Source organism: Phaseolus vulgaris, chromosome 8 (assembly GCF_000499845.2).
Source record: "Phaseolus vulgaris cultivar G19833 chromosome 8, P. vulgaris v2.0, whole genome shotgun sequence".
NCBI lineage: Eukaryota > Viridiplantae > Streptophyta > Magnoliopsida > Fabales > Fabaceae > Phaseolus > Phaseolus vulgaris.
The window spans coordinates 4920679-4936134 of record NC_023752.2 but is presented as its reverse complement, the minus strand read 5'-3'; the positions used below and the strand labels follow the sequence as shown (position 1 = coordinate 4936134).

Genomic DNA, 15456 nt, shown 5'->3' with positions numbered 1-15456 from the left:
GAATAATTTTTCAACACTAGTACAACTTGTTATCTAATTTGCTACCAAAGTTTTAGCTACCAACTTTGGAATGTAAAGTAGTTGGTAGCTAAAATCTTGATAGCTAATTATTATGTACTAATTTAGATACTAGTTTATAAATTTTATTAATAATAAAAACTATTTTAGATATCAATAATTTTTTTAATCACTTTTAAGTGAAATGAGATGATTGGTTTATATTTCTTTTAAGCAGGCATAATTTTATGTGGCTCAACAACAATAATAATTGATGGAACCAATTCATTATAATTGAATGGCCCAAACTTACTCTAAAACAAAAACAACTTTTGCATTAGATACATGGCATATAATGAGAATGAGTGAGTGATGCTGAAGCACAACACACCAACATTCAACTTTTATTTTATACATATATAAAAAGCTTCTCTGACTGACTTCAAGATTGGTATTAGTTGGTGTTGTCACCTTCTAACTGCAAAAAATAACATCAATAGTAGTATCATCTGCGAGCACAGAATTTAGGATGCTTGCATTATTAATGCAATCGCACTTTGTATTTGTGCTAAGAATAAAATACAAAGCAACGTAAGAATAGTTAATGCAATCCCAAAAACTTCTTTCAAAGGTGGTGGAGTAGTGGTGTTAGCTACTTGCACCTCATTCTTTATTCCTTCTGTCAAAAATCTCTGACCACAAACAATACAAACACAGCAAAGCCAAAAGCAACCACACCAAAGCATGCACTAAGCTACCTAGTTACGCTCGTGTCAGCTTTCAGGAATCCATATATTTGCATGGAATCCAATTCTCATTACACCTCCTCCAAATTCATCGTTATTGCATTTGAAATCTCGCAGCTTCAATTGGAAAAATCTCTACTGTCATGTCTAGTAATCATACTGCTTTAAGTAGAAATAATGAGAAAATTATTCTCATCTTATATTAAGCTTGGATTATAGTGTCTCTTCTTAAAGGTTTGATAAACATTGTGTCACTCTAACTATCTGATATATCTGATATTCATGTCTTATGTGTATAACAACAATTTAGGAAGGTATATGCGTATAAAAATGAGAACAATTTTCAAACCAACTTTACATATTCTGAAGCCGGTTTTATATACTTGACCTAATTTCTTATCAGAATTAACTAGTGCTCGAGAATCTCACTTATTGAGGATCAGAGAAGCTATAGTTCAACTTCCACATCAATCAGGTCATTCTGAAGTCACCACTTACAAAAGCTTGGTGTTGCATAACAACTCACCTTCATAAATTGTTGATCAACTTAAACAATAGAAATAGAATACAACGAAATGATGTCACTGGAATAAAGTTGATGATTTGTTTGTCTACTTTTGTCCTTTCTATTTAGCTTACACTTGAATATTAAGATTTATATTTAAATGACTTCACTCGAAGAAAAACATTACCGATTTGTTTATTTACATTTTGTCCTTTTTGGTAAGTGTATGCATATAAATACTCCAATTCGGTAACTGTTTCAAAATGCATTGTGGTTACACTCATCAAATCAAAAACAGAAAAACCAAGTTGAGGTTTTCAGATCACAAAAAGAAAGAGCAGCAAAATGATAGGGTGGGAAGATGTGTACAAAGTGGTAGTGGCAGTGGTGCCACTGTATGTTGCTCTAGTGTTAGGATATGGTTCAGTGAAGTGGTGGAAGATCTTCACTAGGGAGCAATGTGAGGCAATAAACAAGCTAGTATGTTACTTCACTTTGCCACTCTTTACTTTTGAGTTCACTGCTCACATCGACCCTTTCAAAATGAACTTTTCGTTCATAGCTGCAGACACCATATCAAAGTTCATCATCATGCTGGTGCTTGCCCTTTGGGCCAAGTGCACTAAAGGGAGTTTCTGCTGGTCTATAACCAGCTTCTCTTTGTGCACTCTCACCAACGCTCTTGTTGTTGGGGTTCCAATGGTCAAGCCCATGTATGGAGCCCTTGGCGAGGACCTAGTGGTCCAGTCCTCAGTGGTGCAGGCCATCATATGGCTCACTTTTCTTCTCTTTGTCTTGGAGTTTCGTAGAACAGCAATTGAGGGAACCACCAACACCTTTAAACCCAAATCAAAAGCAATGATTGTTGACAGCAATACTAATAATAAGACAGGTGAAGGTGGAATGGGAAAAGATGTGGAGGAAAATACTGTAGCTATTGATGTGAAAGAGGAGTTGGCGTTAGAAGAAACTGTTAGTAGTAGGATTCCCCTTTGCAAGTTGATGAAACTTGTGTGGATCAAACTTGTTATGAACCCAAACTCCTACGGCTGTGTCATTGGCATTTCCTGGGCCTTCATATCCAACAGGTATACTTTTTCCATAGCTAAAATCATAGTGTCACTGCAATTTTTCCACCACACTGCATAATTACACTAAAATTGTCGTAATTTTTTAATATTCTGACATGTTATGCATCTATCAGCTTTTCTTTCCATACACGTTACTTGTTCCATTGTTCATGCATATGGCCAATTGAAATGATTTATCTTTATGCTATGTAGTGTGAATTTATATATCTGTGTGTAGGTGGAATTTGGAGATGCCAAGTATGTTAGAGGGGTCTATACAGATCATGTCAAAGGCAGGGACGGGAACTGCTATGTTTAGCATGGGTGAGTGAGTTAATCACAAATACTCTTTTGTTTTCTGGTCATAAACATGTATTGTTATGTTAATTAATTAACTTTGGTGAAGGTAATTAACTTAAATTAGTTTGATAAGTGGTGTGTGATAATGCATGCAGGTATTTTCATGGCACTTCAGGATAAGTTGATTGCTTGTGGACCAAGTCTGACTGTATTTGGTTTAGTTTTAAAGTTCATTGCGGGCCCTGCAGCCATGGCCATTGGTGCCATCGCTGTAGGATTGCACGGTGACGTCTTGAGAGTTGCCATCATTCAGGTAACCATCAAACTATTATTAAGAATTCAGATCAAAAGCTTCTTCTATTGACCATCAAACTCTGACAACACCTTGATGAACCTAATGCAGAAAAATATTGTATACTTATATTATAAACATATATGAATGTGATTGATGAAACACGTACTATGTTTTCATGCATTAGTTTGACTTATTTATGTTATGTGTTAAAAACTGTTAAACAAGTGCAACTTTTAACTAAACTAATGAGTGCTTATTGACTTGTGACTGAGACCACCAAAACATATTCTTGAAAGATCAGTGAAAGCTGATTAATATTTTTATATGTATGAAATGGAGGAAGTGTAGGACACACCATATATATATACTGAAAGGGCATGTCATTTCTTTTATCTTTTGTTTTTATGTATAAATAAAAGCATTGTGGCTTACGTGTAAACAGAATCACTTAATCAATTACTTGTTAAAAGCATGTTCGAATATTCAACTTTTGTTAATGGTAATTACCTTTTGTAGAAGGTAGATGTGATTTTAAACACAGAAAAAAATTGTTTATGCCATTATAATTCTATATCTGGTGCAGGCTGCTGTGCCACAATCCATCACATCCTTCATTTTTGCTAAAGAATATGGATTGCATCCAGAGGTTCTCAGCACTGCGTAAGTTTTATTTTTCCTGTCATGAAGAATGATGATGTACACAACTATTGAAGATGAAAAATATATTTAACTCATGATTAGTTAGTAATATTTGAAGGCATTTTGATTTGTAAGTGCATCCTCCTCCTAACATTTTATAGTTTGTGATTAACAGGGTGATCTTTGGCATGATTATTTCACTTCCCATCTTAGTTGCCTACTATGGAATATTGGAGTTGATACACTAAATGAAAGATGGTTTATAAAAGGGATGATTCAAACTAATTTTTCCTTGGAAGTTAAAGTGAAGAATAGGTACCCAATTGTAGCTTATAATTTTGTAATTTTGATTCTGATTCCTATTAGTTATAGCCACTCCATTCTCTGTCCCATGGAATGTAATACAAACCTTCAAACCATCCATATATGTTTCCACCTCCATATTGTTATCTTCAATCGATTCCATACAACAACATCTATTATTAGTCTTTCATTTTTTATTTTAATTTCTATAAGATTTATTTATATATAATTCTTGCCTTTAATAAAATAATATGGTTTTGGTTTCTCCACTACACTATTATGCAGTGATGACTCAAATAAAAAGAAAATGATTTTGATTAAGACTGAAACAAAAGACTGTATATTTTCAGAGAAAAAAAAAACATTTAACTTCAAATTTAAAAACTATTTGTCAACCAGGACTTTGTGAAATCATTTACTCTCTTCTATGCAAACTAAAAGTAAACAGTAAAATGTAAATAAATAATTTTTGTACTTGCCAAAAACTAATAAATAACTTGACTTAATTATATTTCTTATCCATTTAAATTATCAAATAAGCGATTTTAGTTCTTTAGTTTCAAATTCAATTACTCAAGTCCTTATATTTTTAGAATAAAAAAAATTAGTTTAGTATTCAACTATCTTTGAAATATTTTTTTGAAAAAAAGTTAGTAGTGTGAACTTATTAAAAAAAGGGGGTTTGAGAATAAGGCCCACAAGCCCGGCTCCCCCTAGTCTCAGTTTCAGCAACAAAAAAAAGTTCCTGTTAGAGTGTGAACATTTTCTTGTTTAGGGCACATGAAACTAAGTAACTATGTCAACATTTTTTTAATTTAGTTTTTAATGGTAATTTAAATATTTTATTTACAATTTTAATTATTCTTCATTTTGGTTCTTGAATTTTCTTTTACATAATAATGGAAAAAATTTATTTGACACCTAGTTGTTTCTCTCAGTTTGACTTTACAATCCCTTCTAGTAATAAAATATTATATTTTGTAAATAAAATTTTAAAATAACATAATAATATATTTGATTGTGAAATAAAAAAAAAATATAGATGTTAAATTATCATCACTCTTACATAAATTTGACTCTTAACTTTTAATTATATACAATTTTGTTTAATTTTTTATTCTCTGAGTATAAGAGTCAAAATAATTTTTTATAAGAGTCAACAACTAAAATTAAAAAAATTAGAAACCAAAATTATAAATTATACACAATATGAGCAAAATTATGGTTAATCCTTTAATTTATATCCATGCATCCTATACATAACTACGCTTTAACTCATTTCCATAAATAAGTGACATGAATGAAGATAAGGTTGAGACAGCTAATAGTTTTATGAGAATTTGATGAACCATTGAATGAGACTTTATTATTATTATTATTGTTACTATTATTATTATTATTATTATTATTATTATTATTATTATTATTATTATTATATATAACGTAGCTTCAGCCAATGGGTTTAATCAATGGTATTTGACTTTAAAGGTCATTAACTCATTTAATATACAATTTGATCATCTTGTTTTTTGTTTTAATCCTGAAAGCAACTTGAGTGAAAGGAAAAGAAAAGAAGAAAAGAAAAAACTTTCTTTTTTAATTCATTTTGGTAAGAAAAAGAAGTTGAAGAAAATGACTTTGGCATTTTTAATTCATGAAATAATTAAAATTGTGTTTGAACGACAACGTTATTCTTTAAGTAGCAGTTTCTTTGGGATGAATTTGGGTGTTGTTTTCAGAATTGAGAGATTCCAGCAAGAATAATTAATGAATTTGATGACAACTACCTCTCAATAGAAAAACGTTTTGTTTTATTTCTTGAAAGAGTGTTCGAAGAAGCAACCATCAAACACAACAAATGAATAAGAAATAAGAGAAAGGTATTTTGTCGACTCACCTTATTATTCCAACTGAGGAAACTACAGAACATTTTGGTAGAAAAATATTTTATATATTTTTTTATAAAACTTTCACGTTTGATATTATTATATAACTAGACATCTCAATTATACTCACATCACAAATAACAACAATTATTTCTCATGACATAAAAAAAATATTATTAAAAAAATTTTACATCACAAATAACAACAATTATTTCTCATGACATAAAAAAAATATTATTAAAAAAATTAAAAATATCAGATAAAAAATCAGATATTAACAAAAACTATAAATAGATGGATTATAGAACTATATGAATAAATTATACTTAAATACAAGTTTAATCTTTTTTATTTGAAAATAATAGTTTTTTATTCTCTATTTTAGAAAGTTTAAAATTTTGATTTTATTTTCCATATTTGAAAATTGGGTTGATAGTTAAATCATGATGGTTCAACTGTTATAGAATCAGATCGAATCGAAATTAATAAAAAAATATTATAATAATTACATAATAAATAAAATAATGTTAAAGAAAACATAATATCACAAATATTCTTTTTCTAAAAGCTAAAATAAAATATAAATATATAGGTTATTAGCATTATAGATCACGTATATATATATTTTTTAAATATTATCATAATTTAATTAAATTTACAATAATATTTGTTATTAATAATAATAAGTTTGCATGTAAACAATACACACAAGTTTAGAAGAAGCAGGTGAACTATGTTTTGTGTGGAGAAGCATGTATTAGTTTAACATCATAAATTTGTTTTTATTAGTATAAAATTTATTTACAAATAATAATATTAAAATAATTTTTAAATTTATGATTATAAATTTGTATATATAATTTTTTTCTTTTGAATAAAATTATATTGCTAAGATTATCATGATTATGATAGATTAATATACAATATGCTGTTAATATAAAACACACGCATATATATATATATATATATATATATATATATATATATACACTTTATTAGTAAAAAGAACTTATTTTTTTGAAAATATTTTTAATAAAATAAGTCAGATGAAGTTCAACTTAAATTTTAAAATTTGTATACTGTCAACATCATGCATGCTTTTCTCATGTAAAAATTATTTTTTACATCCAAATAAAATTAATTATCTTAAAATTATTTTCAATAATTTTTTTATACCAACATTTGACTCCACTTATAATAAATATATATAATCAATTATCCATATATTTAGTTATTTAAATAATCTATTTTTTTTACTTGTTCCTAGTACACTGTTACACTAATAACTTATGTTTTAGACACTATATTAATGAATATATTTAAAAATGAAACGAGAGACAAAAATAAGTAATGTTTAGAGTGTGGAATTTATTTTTGTAAGTTTGTAAAAATATATATTAACTAGAATTTACATAAAAGTATTCTTTATTTTATTTTTTAGTTATTTTAAAAAATAAGGATAAATTTGTAAACTTGCATTTTTAGTATTTTAAAAAGATTAAAAATTCTAAAAAAATTTTACAAAAATTCTAAAAAGATTAAACGAGCATCACATCACTCAAAAATTTCAATTAACTTTTCTCACAAATATATTCTAACATACCTCAATTTAAACAATCTTAATTTTTTTACAGTTTCATACCAAATTTTCACACATTCACTTTCTCAAATCCACATACATTCTCTCCACAATCTAAACACAATCTTAGTTACTCAATATAATATTTTCAATACTACAAAAAAAGTTGCACATATAAAATTCTCCTTCATATAACACTTTAAATGTTAGAATAAAGATGTTATCATAAAGTGAAATATATTTTGAAAAGTGATAATATAGGAACAAAGAATAACACACAAGTTACAATGATATTTTTTAGACATTTATAACTAAAAGTAATGTATTAACAACTAATAAGTTGAGAGTAAATACAATATACATTACTTACGTGAAACACTACATGAAAAAAATATAAAAAATTCGTAGATTTTTCACTTGTTTAATTTTGGAGTTAGTCTCTAGAAGATTGTATTTTTATTATATTAATCAATTTTATGATATCTTAAATAAACATATTAGATTCCATTGAACTAAAAATATATATGTAAAATTGACAATTAATTTTTTAATATAAGCGAGAGAAAAATATTTTCTGAATAAAAAGGATCAAGCAAATAGGAAGATCAAAATGTTATTTAATTATTTTTTCTATTTTGATTTCAATAATGCTTACAACCACATATTTGGGGAAAATTACTCGTCCACGATAATTTAATCGAATATATGAAGCACATAAAAAATATTATAAATAGAAATAGCGAAACACAGTTAAATATTACTATCAAACTTAAATCCCACATTGCTTTATTATTGGTTTAACTAGTTTCATAATTGCAAACAACATTAGTAATAAAAAAAATAAGTGATGTATGTTTTTTTAATATATAAATTTTGGTAATGAAATTAAGGGGGAGAAAAAAAATATGTTCATATAAAATATTTCTAGACAGATTATATTTTCAGTGATATAAATATATACTTTGCTAAATAACTTATTTGTTTTTATTTTTCTATTTACATGCTATAATATAAAAATATTAAAAAATAATTTATTATATTATTAAAAACCAATTCAATTATATAAAAACTAATCCAAGAAAATAATGCGTACTTAACTTTTTTTATGCACTTCGATACAAATATATTAACGGTACACTTATTCAAAAAGTTGTACTATTATCAGTTATATAGTCACACATTAATTATATAATTTAATCTTAAACTTCTTTTATTATATTATCATACATTCCATTTATTTAATATTTTCATAAAAAGAAACTGAAACTGAAAAACCTATCCAATTTGAACCGTTTAAAATTGAATTAGATTTTATTAAAATTTTAAACTAATCTGATTAGATGATGAATAAAAACCCAAAATCCAATATGCAAAGACTTTGGTTCAAATCTATAATTTTTAGTTTTAAAAATTGGGAAATTTTGCTTTAACAATAAGTTAATTTATGCTTAATTACGTTTATATAAGTATTATTAAATAAAATAAAATAAAAATGTACATGGTATCCATAAAATAAGAACAGTCAGCAACAAGTGTTAATCTAAGCAGCAACAGACTCAATTTTCTGAAGTAAATTCTCAAATTTAAATAAATAACTTCACACTAATAAGATAATATAAAAGAAATATTCTAAAGAGTTGCATTTCAAATTTAAGGAATATATTTTGATGAAGTTAAGTAAAGTTTATTTGAATTAATATAAATATCTTATATATTTTTTTAAAAATTTCCATCACTCTTTTTAACTTCTTTTAACAGTAAATAATTTTATTTCAAAGTACATAAATTTTAAAATTTACTAATGTATTATATATGAATTAAAATACATAATTTGAAACATGTGTCTCCCAATATTTGAAACGACCATTTTCAATAATATACTTTTTCCCTATTATTTCAATGTGTATTTTAGATACTATCCCTGCTATTAATAAAAAATCATCTCTCAATAATCGCCAGTGACTTTTTTCTCTTACCTTTATTTGTATGTTTGATTTTAATTATTTATCCTTTTAATCTATCATCTTGTATTCATATATTTAAATTGAATTTAAAAGTTGTTTATATCACAAATTAATTAAAGTATAATTTATATATTCAAAAATATTTATCTATTAGAGGTTTTAAAACAACATCTTCAGTAGGATTTAGAATTTAAACCAAATTTAAAATAGAAATTAAAGTAATAACATTTTTAATTAATAACGAACTTTCAATAAAATCATTAAATAGAAACTATTTGTAGAGACTAAAATAATTAGTTATTATTTAATTAAATTAGAGACCATTTTATAAATTAAAAAACTGTTGATATTTGTTTTTGCTAGGAAGATGAGACTTAGAGAACTATTGAAGTTTTCGTCTTCATCTTTGGGCTTCATTGGGATGCTTCTCACCTTCGTGCTACTCCTTCGACTTTTGGTCTCGAGTGAATGTCAAATGGAGAGGTACCTGTAGAAGACACTCTGACGCTCAAGTCAGTAAAGGGTGTTCGGTACTCGGGTAGGTGTACAATAATAATGACGTACTTTGCTCATTGGAATGTGTGTTATTTATATTATTTTAATGGACTTACTTCATTGGGTCTGATTAGTGGAATGGATCACACTTATGGTTGCATTACTTAATTCTTAATGGTAGTTTAACTTCATTGACCTTGGTTATATGTGTCGGTCGCCTTGGACGTGCATGGTGTCTCGGCCAGCTCGGTCAGGGAGACTGAGTCACGTCATCGTTTCGGTCGGCCATATCAGTACAATATCTAAAGTAATTTCTATTATTATAAAAAAGTTATAATATGATTTTTAAATTGATATCTAACATTAGCTACAAAGGTTTTACCTACTTACTACTTTATATTCTAAACTAGTCTCTAATAATTTTTTAGAGACTAATTTAAAATCTAAAATATTAATCGTTAAAATTTAAGTACCTAATTTAGATACAAATCTAAAATTTTTATTAATAATAGAAATCATTATAAATACGAATAATTTTTTAGTTTTTAAATTAATATCTAATTTAATCAATATAATCACTAATTATTTTGATTCTAAATTTGGTTATATTTAATATTTTTTTCTAAATTTGATTATTATTTAATAATTTTTTATAGTGATTTTATTAGTATTTAAAAGCAAAATTATTAGTTAATACTTAAAGGGATTAGGGTTTGATTTTAGGTCTCTTGCATTCCTTTCCCTTGTAATTATAGTTTTTAGAATTTTGATGTGCATTGAACCCACATAACTTTTGAGTAATGATTGATTAGTTTAACCAATTAACAAATCGAAGGTTGAACAACTATTAAATCCTAATTATACCATATATTATTCAAATCAAAATCATAACCACAGGTCAATTAAATTAAATTAAATAATTTTGGAAGATAATGAACCTCTCCCTCTCTCTGTTTCTTTTTTTTTTTAAATTAAAAGAATAAATATAAGTCAATCAAAATGATATTAAAATGAAGTCAATAAATCATTCATGTTCATATATCTTAATCATAGGTTAATAAATAAATAAATAAAATAGCTTTTTGTAAGGTTGAAGGGAAATTAAGCACATGTGTTAACGCCAGTTATTACGCCACATACATGCCAGTGATGCAATCGCCAGTTACAGAAAATATGCGATTCGATTAGCAGAAAACTATGAGCAGAAACATTTTACTTTGGCGCGTGAGAATAATAATATATATATGTTACATTACACGTTTCAACAACAACCTTAGTTTTTCAAACTAACATAGATTATACAACATCATCGTCCAAAGAGTGCTCCCATTCCGTGATTTTCTTTATCTCTCTCTTTATCAACCAACTATATCAACATCCACTGAAACAAAGGTAACTAACTTACCCTTATACTCATTATTCAATCATCATCATGCCCATCATGTTTTTCTCACTGATAAACTTCATCTTTCATTGTTTCTGGTCACCAGGTTGAACACAAAGTGAAACTGAACCTTGTGTTTTGCTCTGCTTCCCAAAGCAGAAAATGAAGACACATAGTCAAGTAGGTTACTTGTACTTGTACCTTCATTCTCACAATTGAATCTATTCTTGTCTCTGTTGTTTAATAATGTTGCCGATGTTTTATGTTGCCTTGCACTGTTTCATCGGTTTTAATTTATTTCCTTTTAGTATATTCGTTTCTGTGTTCTTCTTTTTCCTTTTATTTTGTATAGAAGAACTGTGAATTGATTATTACGTAAAGGGGTTAACTTTTTCGTCTAACCTTTTTCCCTCTTATCTTGTACCAGGAAATTTTGGATGCTGATTCAAATAGTAAAAGATCATGCCTCTGGGGCATCGTTCCGGCGGTTTCTATACTCTGTGTTGTTTTAATTTTCTCGAGTTCATTCTTTACTCAACGCTTCAACGAGGTATATAAATGAATCATTTCCTTAATGAACCGGTGAAGAAGTTTTTCTGCATGGTGTTGTTTTAAAATTGATATTTATTTTGGGAGGGGTTGGTTGACCTGGTTAACTTTTTTCACCGTGAATGAAAATTTGGGTTCAATTCAAGGATCCTTATTGGTGAATTCGAAGATGGTTGTTTGTGGATCAAATAACCAAATTGGCTTTGACTTTGAATTTAACTAAACAGGGGTTCATGTTCCTCCAAATTTTGAACATGGAATATGATAGTTTTGGTTTTATACTGCAGAAACTATTGCGATGGAGAATGAACACCAGTACATTGGAAAACGATACTTGCAAGGTTCGTTTTCTTACTCAGTATTTAAGTTATACAGACTTTTAACTCATTGATATATTTTACTGCTTAGGATGGTCAACTTTAAGGCTTATATTTGCTTATTTTGTTTAGTAGAATCAGTGCAGGCCTGGTGGAAGTAGTGCACTACCTGAAGGCATAATCTCCAATACTTCTGATCTGGAGATGAGGCCTTTGTGGAGTATTTCTATGACTAAGACAATAGAGGCGAGTTTCAGTCATTCATGACCATATTATTAGAGTCGTACATTTTCTCTGCAAATTTATTTGTCTAGTACTAGTAGTAGTAATCTTTTTGGTGTGTCAAGCTTATGCATGGTTGTCACACTATAGTTCTCAATTTTAAAAGGGTATAATTCTAAAAAGAACTAACTTATCTGTTCATTTACAAATATACTAAAGCAAGAGTGAAGAATATCTGTTCAGATATTCTGTTTTGTTTTATCAAGAGAAAGTTTGCATCATGTTCTGATTTTGTGACTCTAAGCCTGTCATTAACATCTACAATTTCTACACTCCTTACAACTATTTTAGTGTAAAGTTATTGAAGTAGGCTAAGTAGTCTCTTCAATTGAGTTCAGCCTGAGTCGTGCATTCTGTTGTATGCTATTTTTCTATGGTTATTGTGCTTATTTTTTGACTTGGACACATTTGAACAGAAGGAGCAAAACCTGTCAACCAATTTGTTTGCAATGGCAGTTGGGATAACGCAGAAAGACCTTGTGAACAAAATGGTCAAAAAGGTAACTTCAAGGAGTATTCTGTATAGATTGTTCATTACTGATATTCTCTTTTTGATATGTGATGAGGAATGACTCCTTCTACCCAAAATTTCAGTTTCTAGCAAGTAATTTTGTCGTGATGCTTTTCCACTATGATGGCATTGTTGACGAATGGAATGAATTTGAATGGAGTAATCATGTCATTCACGTGGCTGTAGCCAATCAAAGTAAATGGTAGGGGACCTCACATTTCATTGCAATCTATACTATATAGAGTGAGTGATTCAATTATCCTAAAAACGTTTATTCTTAGACACTTTTTTCTTGAATAGGTGGTTTGCCAAACGTTTCTTACACCCGGACATAGTTGCAGAATATGGTTATATTTTTTTATGGGATGAGGATCTTGGAGTTGAACACTTCCACCCTGATAAGTATGTTCAATTTATTCTGTACACACTAAATTTGATCATAGTAAATAACATAGTTTAAAACTAGCTGTTATAATAACTTCTAAATACTTGAAAAAGTCTTATATTATTGGTACATTTAAGGATTAGGGGTTGATTTTATATACTTCAATGGTTTTAGGTATGTTTCTATTATAAAAAGTGAAGGACTAGAGATATCACAACCAGCACTTGATACTGAAAAATCAGAGGTACATCATCAGATTACCTCACGTGGGAGGAGGTCAAATGTGCACAGGTTCTCCTGTTTATCCTATTTTCTCTGTTGTCAAATGTTTTGTCAATTTCCCCAACCTGCAATAGTGAACTTTAATTGATACTTGTGTCTATACTGAGTATGCTTTTGGTCATTGTTCAAACAGGAGGATTTACAAAACTGGTGGTAGAGGCAAAAGTTGTGATGAAAATAGCAGTGGTCCTCCTTGCACAGGGTAAAAGTTGTATGGTAACTTGTACTATGAGGATTCCCTTCACATTACTATTGTCTAAGAAAAGTTCACCAATTGTTTCAGGTGGGTTGAAATGATGGCTCCTGTTTTCTCAAGAGCTGCTTGGCGTTGCGTTTGGTATATGATTCAGGTGCACCATTTTCTCATTTTAATGTTTCTACTGCCAAGCATTTATAAATATATCTTTTTGCTACTATTACTCCCTTTATTCATCGTCTGTAGTTTACTTTATTTTGCAGAACGACTTGATTCATGCATGGGGTCTAGATATACAGCTAGGCTACTGTGCTCAGGCATGTTAAGCTACTTGATTTTGGTTAACTTTGATGAGTTTCACTTCTTCATGTTGAATATTCCCTTTTTCCTTTATCTGATTTTGTTTATGGATAATAGGGTGATCGAACAAAAAATGTTGGTGTTGTGGATGCTGAATATATAATCCATTACGGTCATCCTACTCTTGGAGGTCTAGATTTGCATAAGGTCAGAAATATGGCATATCTATAGCAAAGTTTTGCATTGTGCAAATGCTTCTGCTCCTAATTCTGCAACGATTTTTAGCATGTTTTATGTATGGAAACGTGTGCCTCTAATTCTACTGAAATTTATGTGACTTAGCAGGTTTCATCTGGGGCAAAAGATCATAGAGTTGATGTAAGTTACTCTTGTCACAATACTTTTAGCCCAAACCATTGACATGCTTAAATCTTATTTCTGTTAAAATCATAGTTCACTTTTCTGTTCCAAAATTACTCATCCAGTTAGGCTAAGAATCCGTTCTTGTGAATATTTCTTTCTGGGTGGACTTATGTTAGGTTGTTGTTTGATAGGAAACAAAAACATTTATCAAATTCTAGTTTTATGCATGCTCATTAGCCCAATGCAAATATCTTAAAAGATGGAAAATGACATGTTTGGTTTGTTGAATTGAAAACCTTATCTAGGCACTTGTCCCCTTCATTATAATTAAATATATCTATTTATCAGATGATAGTGATATGTCTTATGTGTATACCAGTTTTCTCTATGATGAAATTTTTATGTTAACTAACTGGTATTTAGCCCTTAATTATGTCTAAATAATGTTGTTATGAAGTTGTTACATAGTATTTTGGATATGGTGCAGGTGAGAAGACAGTCTTACAATGAATTACAAGTCTTCAGAAAACGGTGGCAGAAGGCAGTTGAGGAGGATAAATGTTGGGTCGATCCATTTCAATAACCAAAACTCTTAGTCAAATTTTGTATAGATTTCATCAAAACACAAATTTACTTGTAAAAAGAAGCAAATTCAAGTGGCAGTTCAAAAAAATGTTGATCATGGGTAGATGAAAGGGACTAGAGGAATTCTTTTTTGCATCTCAAAGGCATCATGTCTTCCTGGGAAAAAAGGTTCACCTTAAATTGAGTTTGGTTCATTGTTGTACAACCTTTCATTTTTAAACAGTTTCCAAATGAAATTATTCTGTCCTTTGCTTAGTTATCCCTTTACTTTTATTATTTATATTTATTTTATTCAATTTAATCTCTTTATTAATAATATTTTTACTCAAATGTTTTATTTTTTGAAACAAGAATGTGGTTCTTTTCCCACCTAATTAAAAATAATATAATTTATATTAAAATTTATGTATAGAGTCAACTCAATGATAAGATGTAAGATAAGCTCAAGTGACAAAAGAATATTGTTATTGTGTTTTTTTTAACTAAATAGTGTTGTGTTTTTAAGAATTAATAACTGATCAAA

At 28.5% G+C, this 15456-nt stretch overlaps 2 protein-coding genes across 3 annotated transcripts; both read left to right on the top strand.

The window, feature by feature from the left end:
* Nucleotides 1–1433: 1433 nt before the first annotated feature.
* Nucleotides 1434–4025, top strand: LOC137827007 (auxin efflux carrier component 5). The gene is made up of 5 exons (XM_068633193.1): nucleotides 1434–2336; nucleotides 2557–2642; nucleotides 2774–2931; nucleotides 3497–3573; nucleotides 3728–4025. The coding sequence occupies exons 1-5, from the start codon at nucleotides 1594–1596 to the stop codon at nucleotides 3798–3800; spliced, it is 1137 nt and encodes a 378-aa protein (XP_068489294.1). The 5' UTR covers nucleotides 1434–1593; the 3' UTR covers nucleotides 3801–4025.
* Nucleotides 4026–10882: 6857 nt separating this feature from the next.
* On the top strand, nucleotides 10883–15192 carry LOC137826595 (uncharacterized). Of its 2 annotated transcripts, XM_068632618.1 has the most exons (15): nucleotides 10883–11171; nucleotides 11270–11343; nucleotides 11591–11713; nucleotides 12000–12053; nucleotides 12165–12275; nucleotides 12728–12811; nucleotides 12906–13024; nucleotides 13123–13224; nucleotides 13382–13498; nucleotides 13623–13691; nucleotides 13773–13839; nucleotides 13949–14002; nucleotides 14103–14192; nucleotides 14331–14363; nucleotides 14836–15192. In XM_068632618.1, the coding sequence occupies exons 2-15, from the start codon at nucleotides 11326–11328 to the stop codon at nucleotides 14929–14931; spliced, it is 1137 nt and encodes a 378-aa protein (XP_068488719.1). In that variant the 5' UTR covers nucleotides 10883–11171; nucleotides 11270–11325; the 3' UTR covers nucleotides 14932–15192. The 2 variants fall into 2 exon arrangements, with proteins under 2 accessions (XP_068488719.1, XP_068488720.1); XM_068632619.1 differs by lacking the exon at nucleotides 10883–11171 and having other exon boundaries at nucleotides 12162–12275.
* The last annotated feature ends 264 nt before the right edge of the window (nucleotides 15193–15456 follow it).

What these genes read in the sequence shown, in the direction of transcription:
- LOC137827007 (XM_068633193.1), top strand. Translation starts at nt 1,594, where the DNA reads ATGATAGGGTGGGAAGATGTGTACAAAGTGGTAGTGGCAGTGGTGCCA. An exon ending in AACTGCTATGTTTAGCATGG is followed by an intron (nt 2,643 to 2,773) that starts GTGAGTGAGTTA and finishes TAATGCATGCAG; the next exon opens with GTATTTTCATGGCACTTCAG. An exon ending in TGAGAGTTGCCATCATTCAG is followed by an intron (nt 2,932 to 3,496) that starts GTAACCATCAAA and finishes TATCTGGTGCAG; the next exon opens with GCTGCTGTGCCACAATCCAT.
- LOC137826595 (XM_068632618.1), top strand. An exon ending in TGAACAAAATGGTCAAAAAG is followed by an intron (nt 12,812 to 12,905) that starts GTAACTTCAAGG and finishes CCAAAATTTCAG; the next exon opens with TTTCTAGCAAGTAATTTTGT. An exon ending in GCGTTTGGTATATGATTCAG is followed by an intron (nt 13,840 to 13,948) that starts GTGCACCATTTT and finishes TTTATTTTGCAG; the next exon opens with AACGACTTGATTCATGCATG.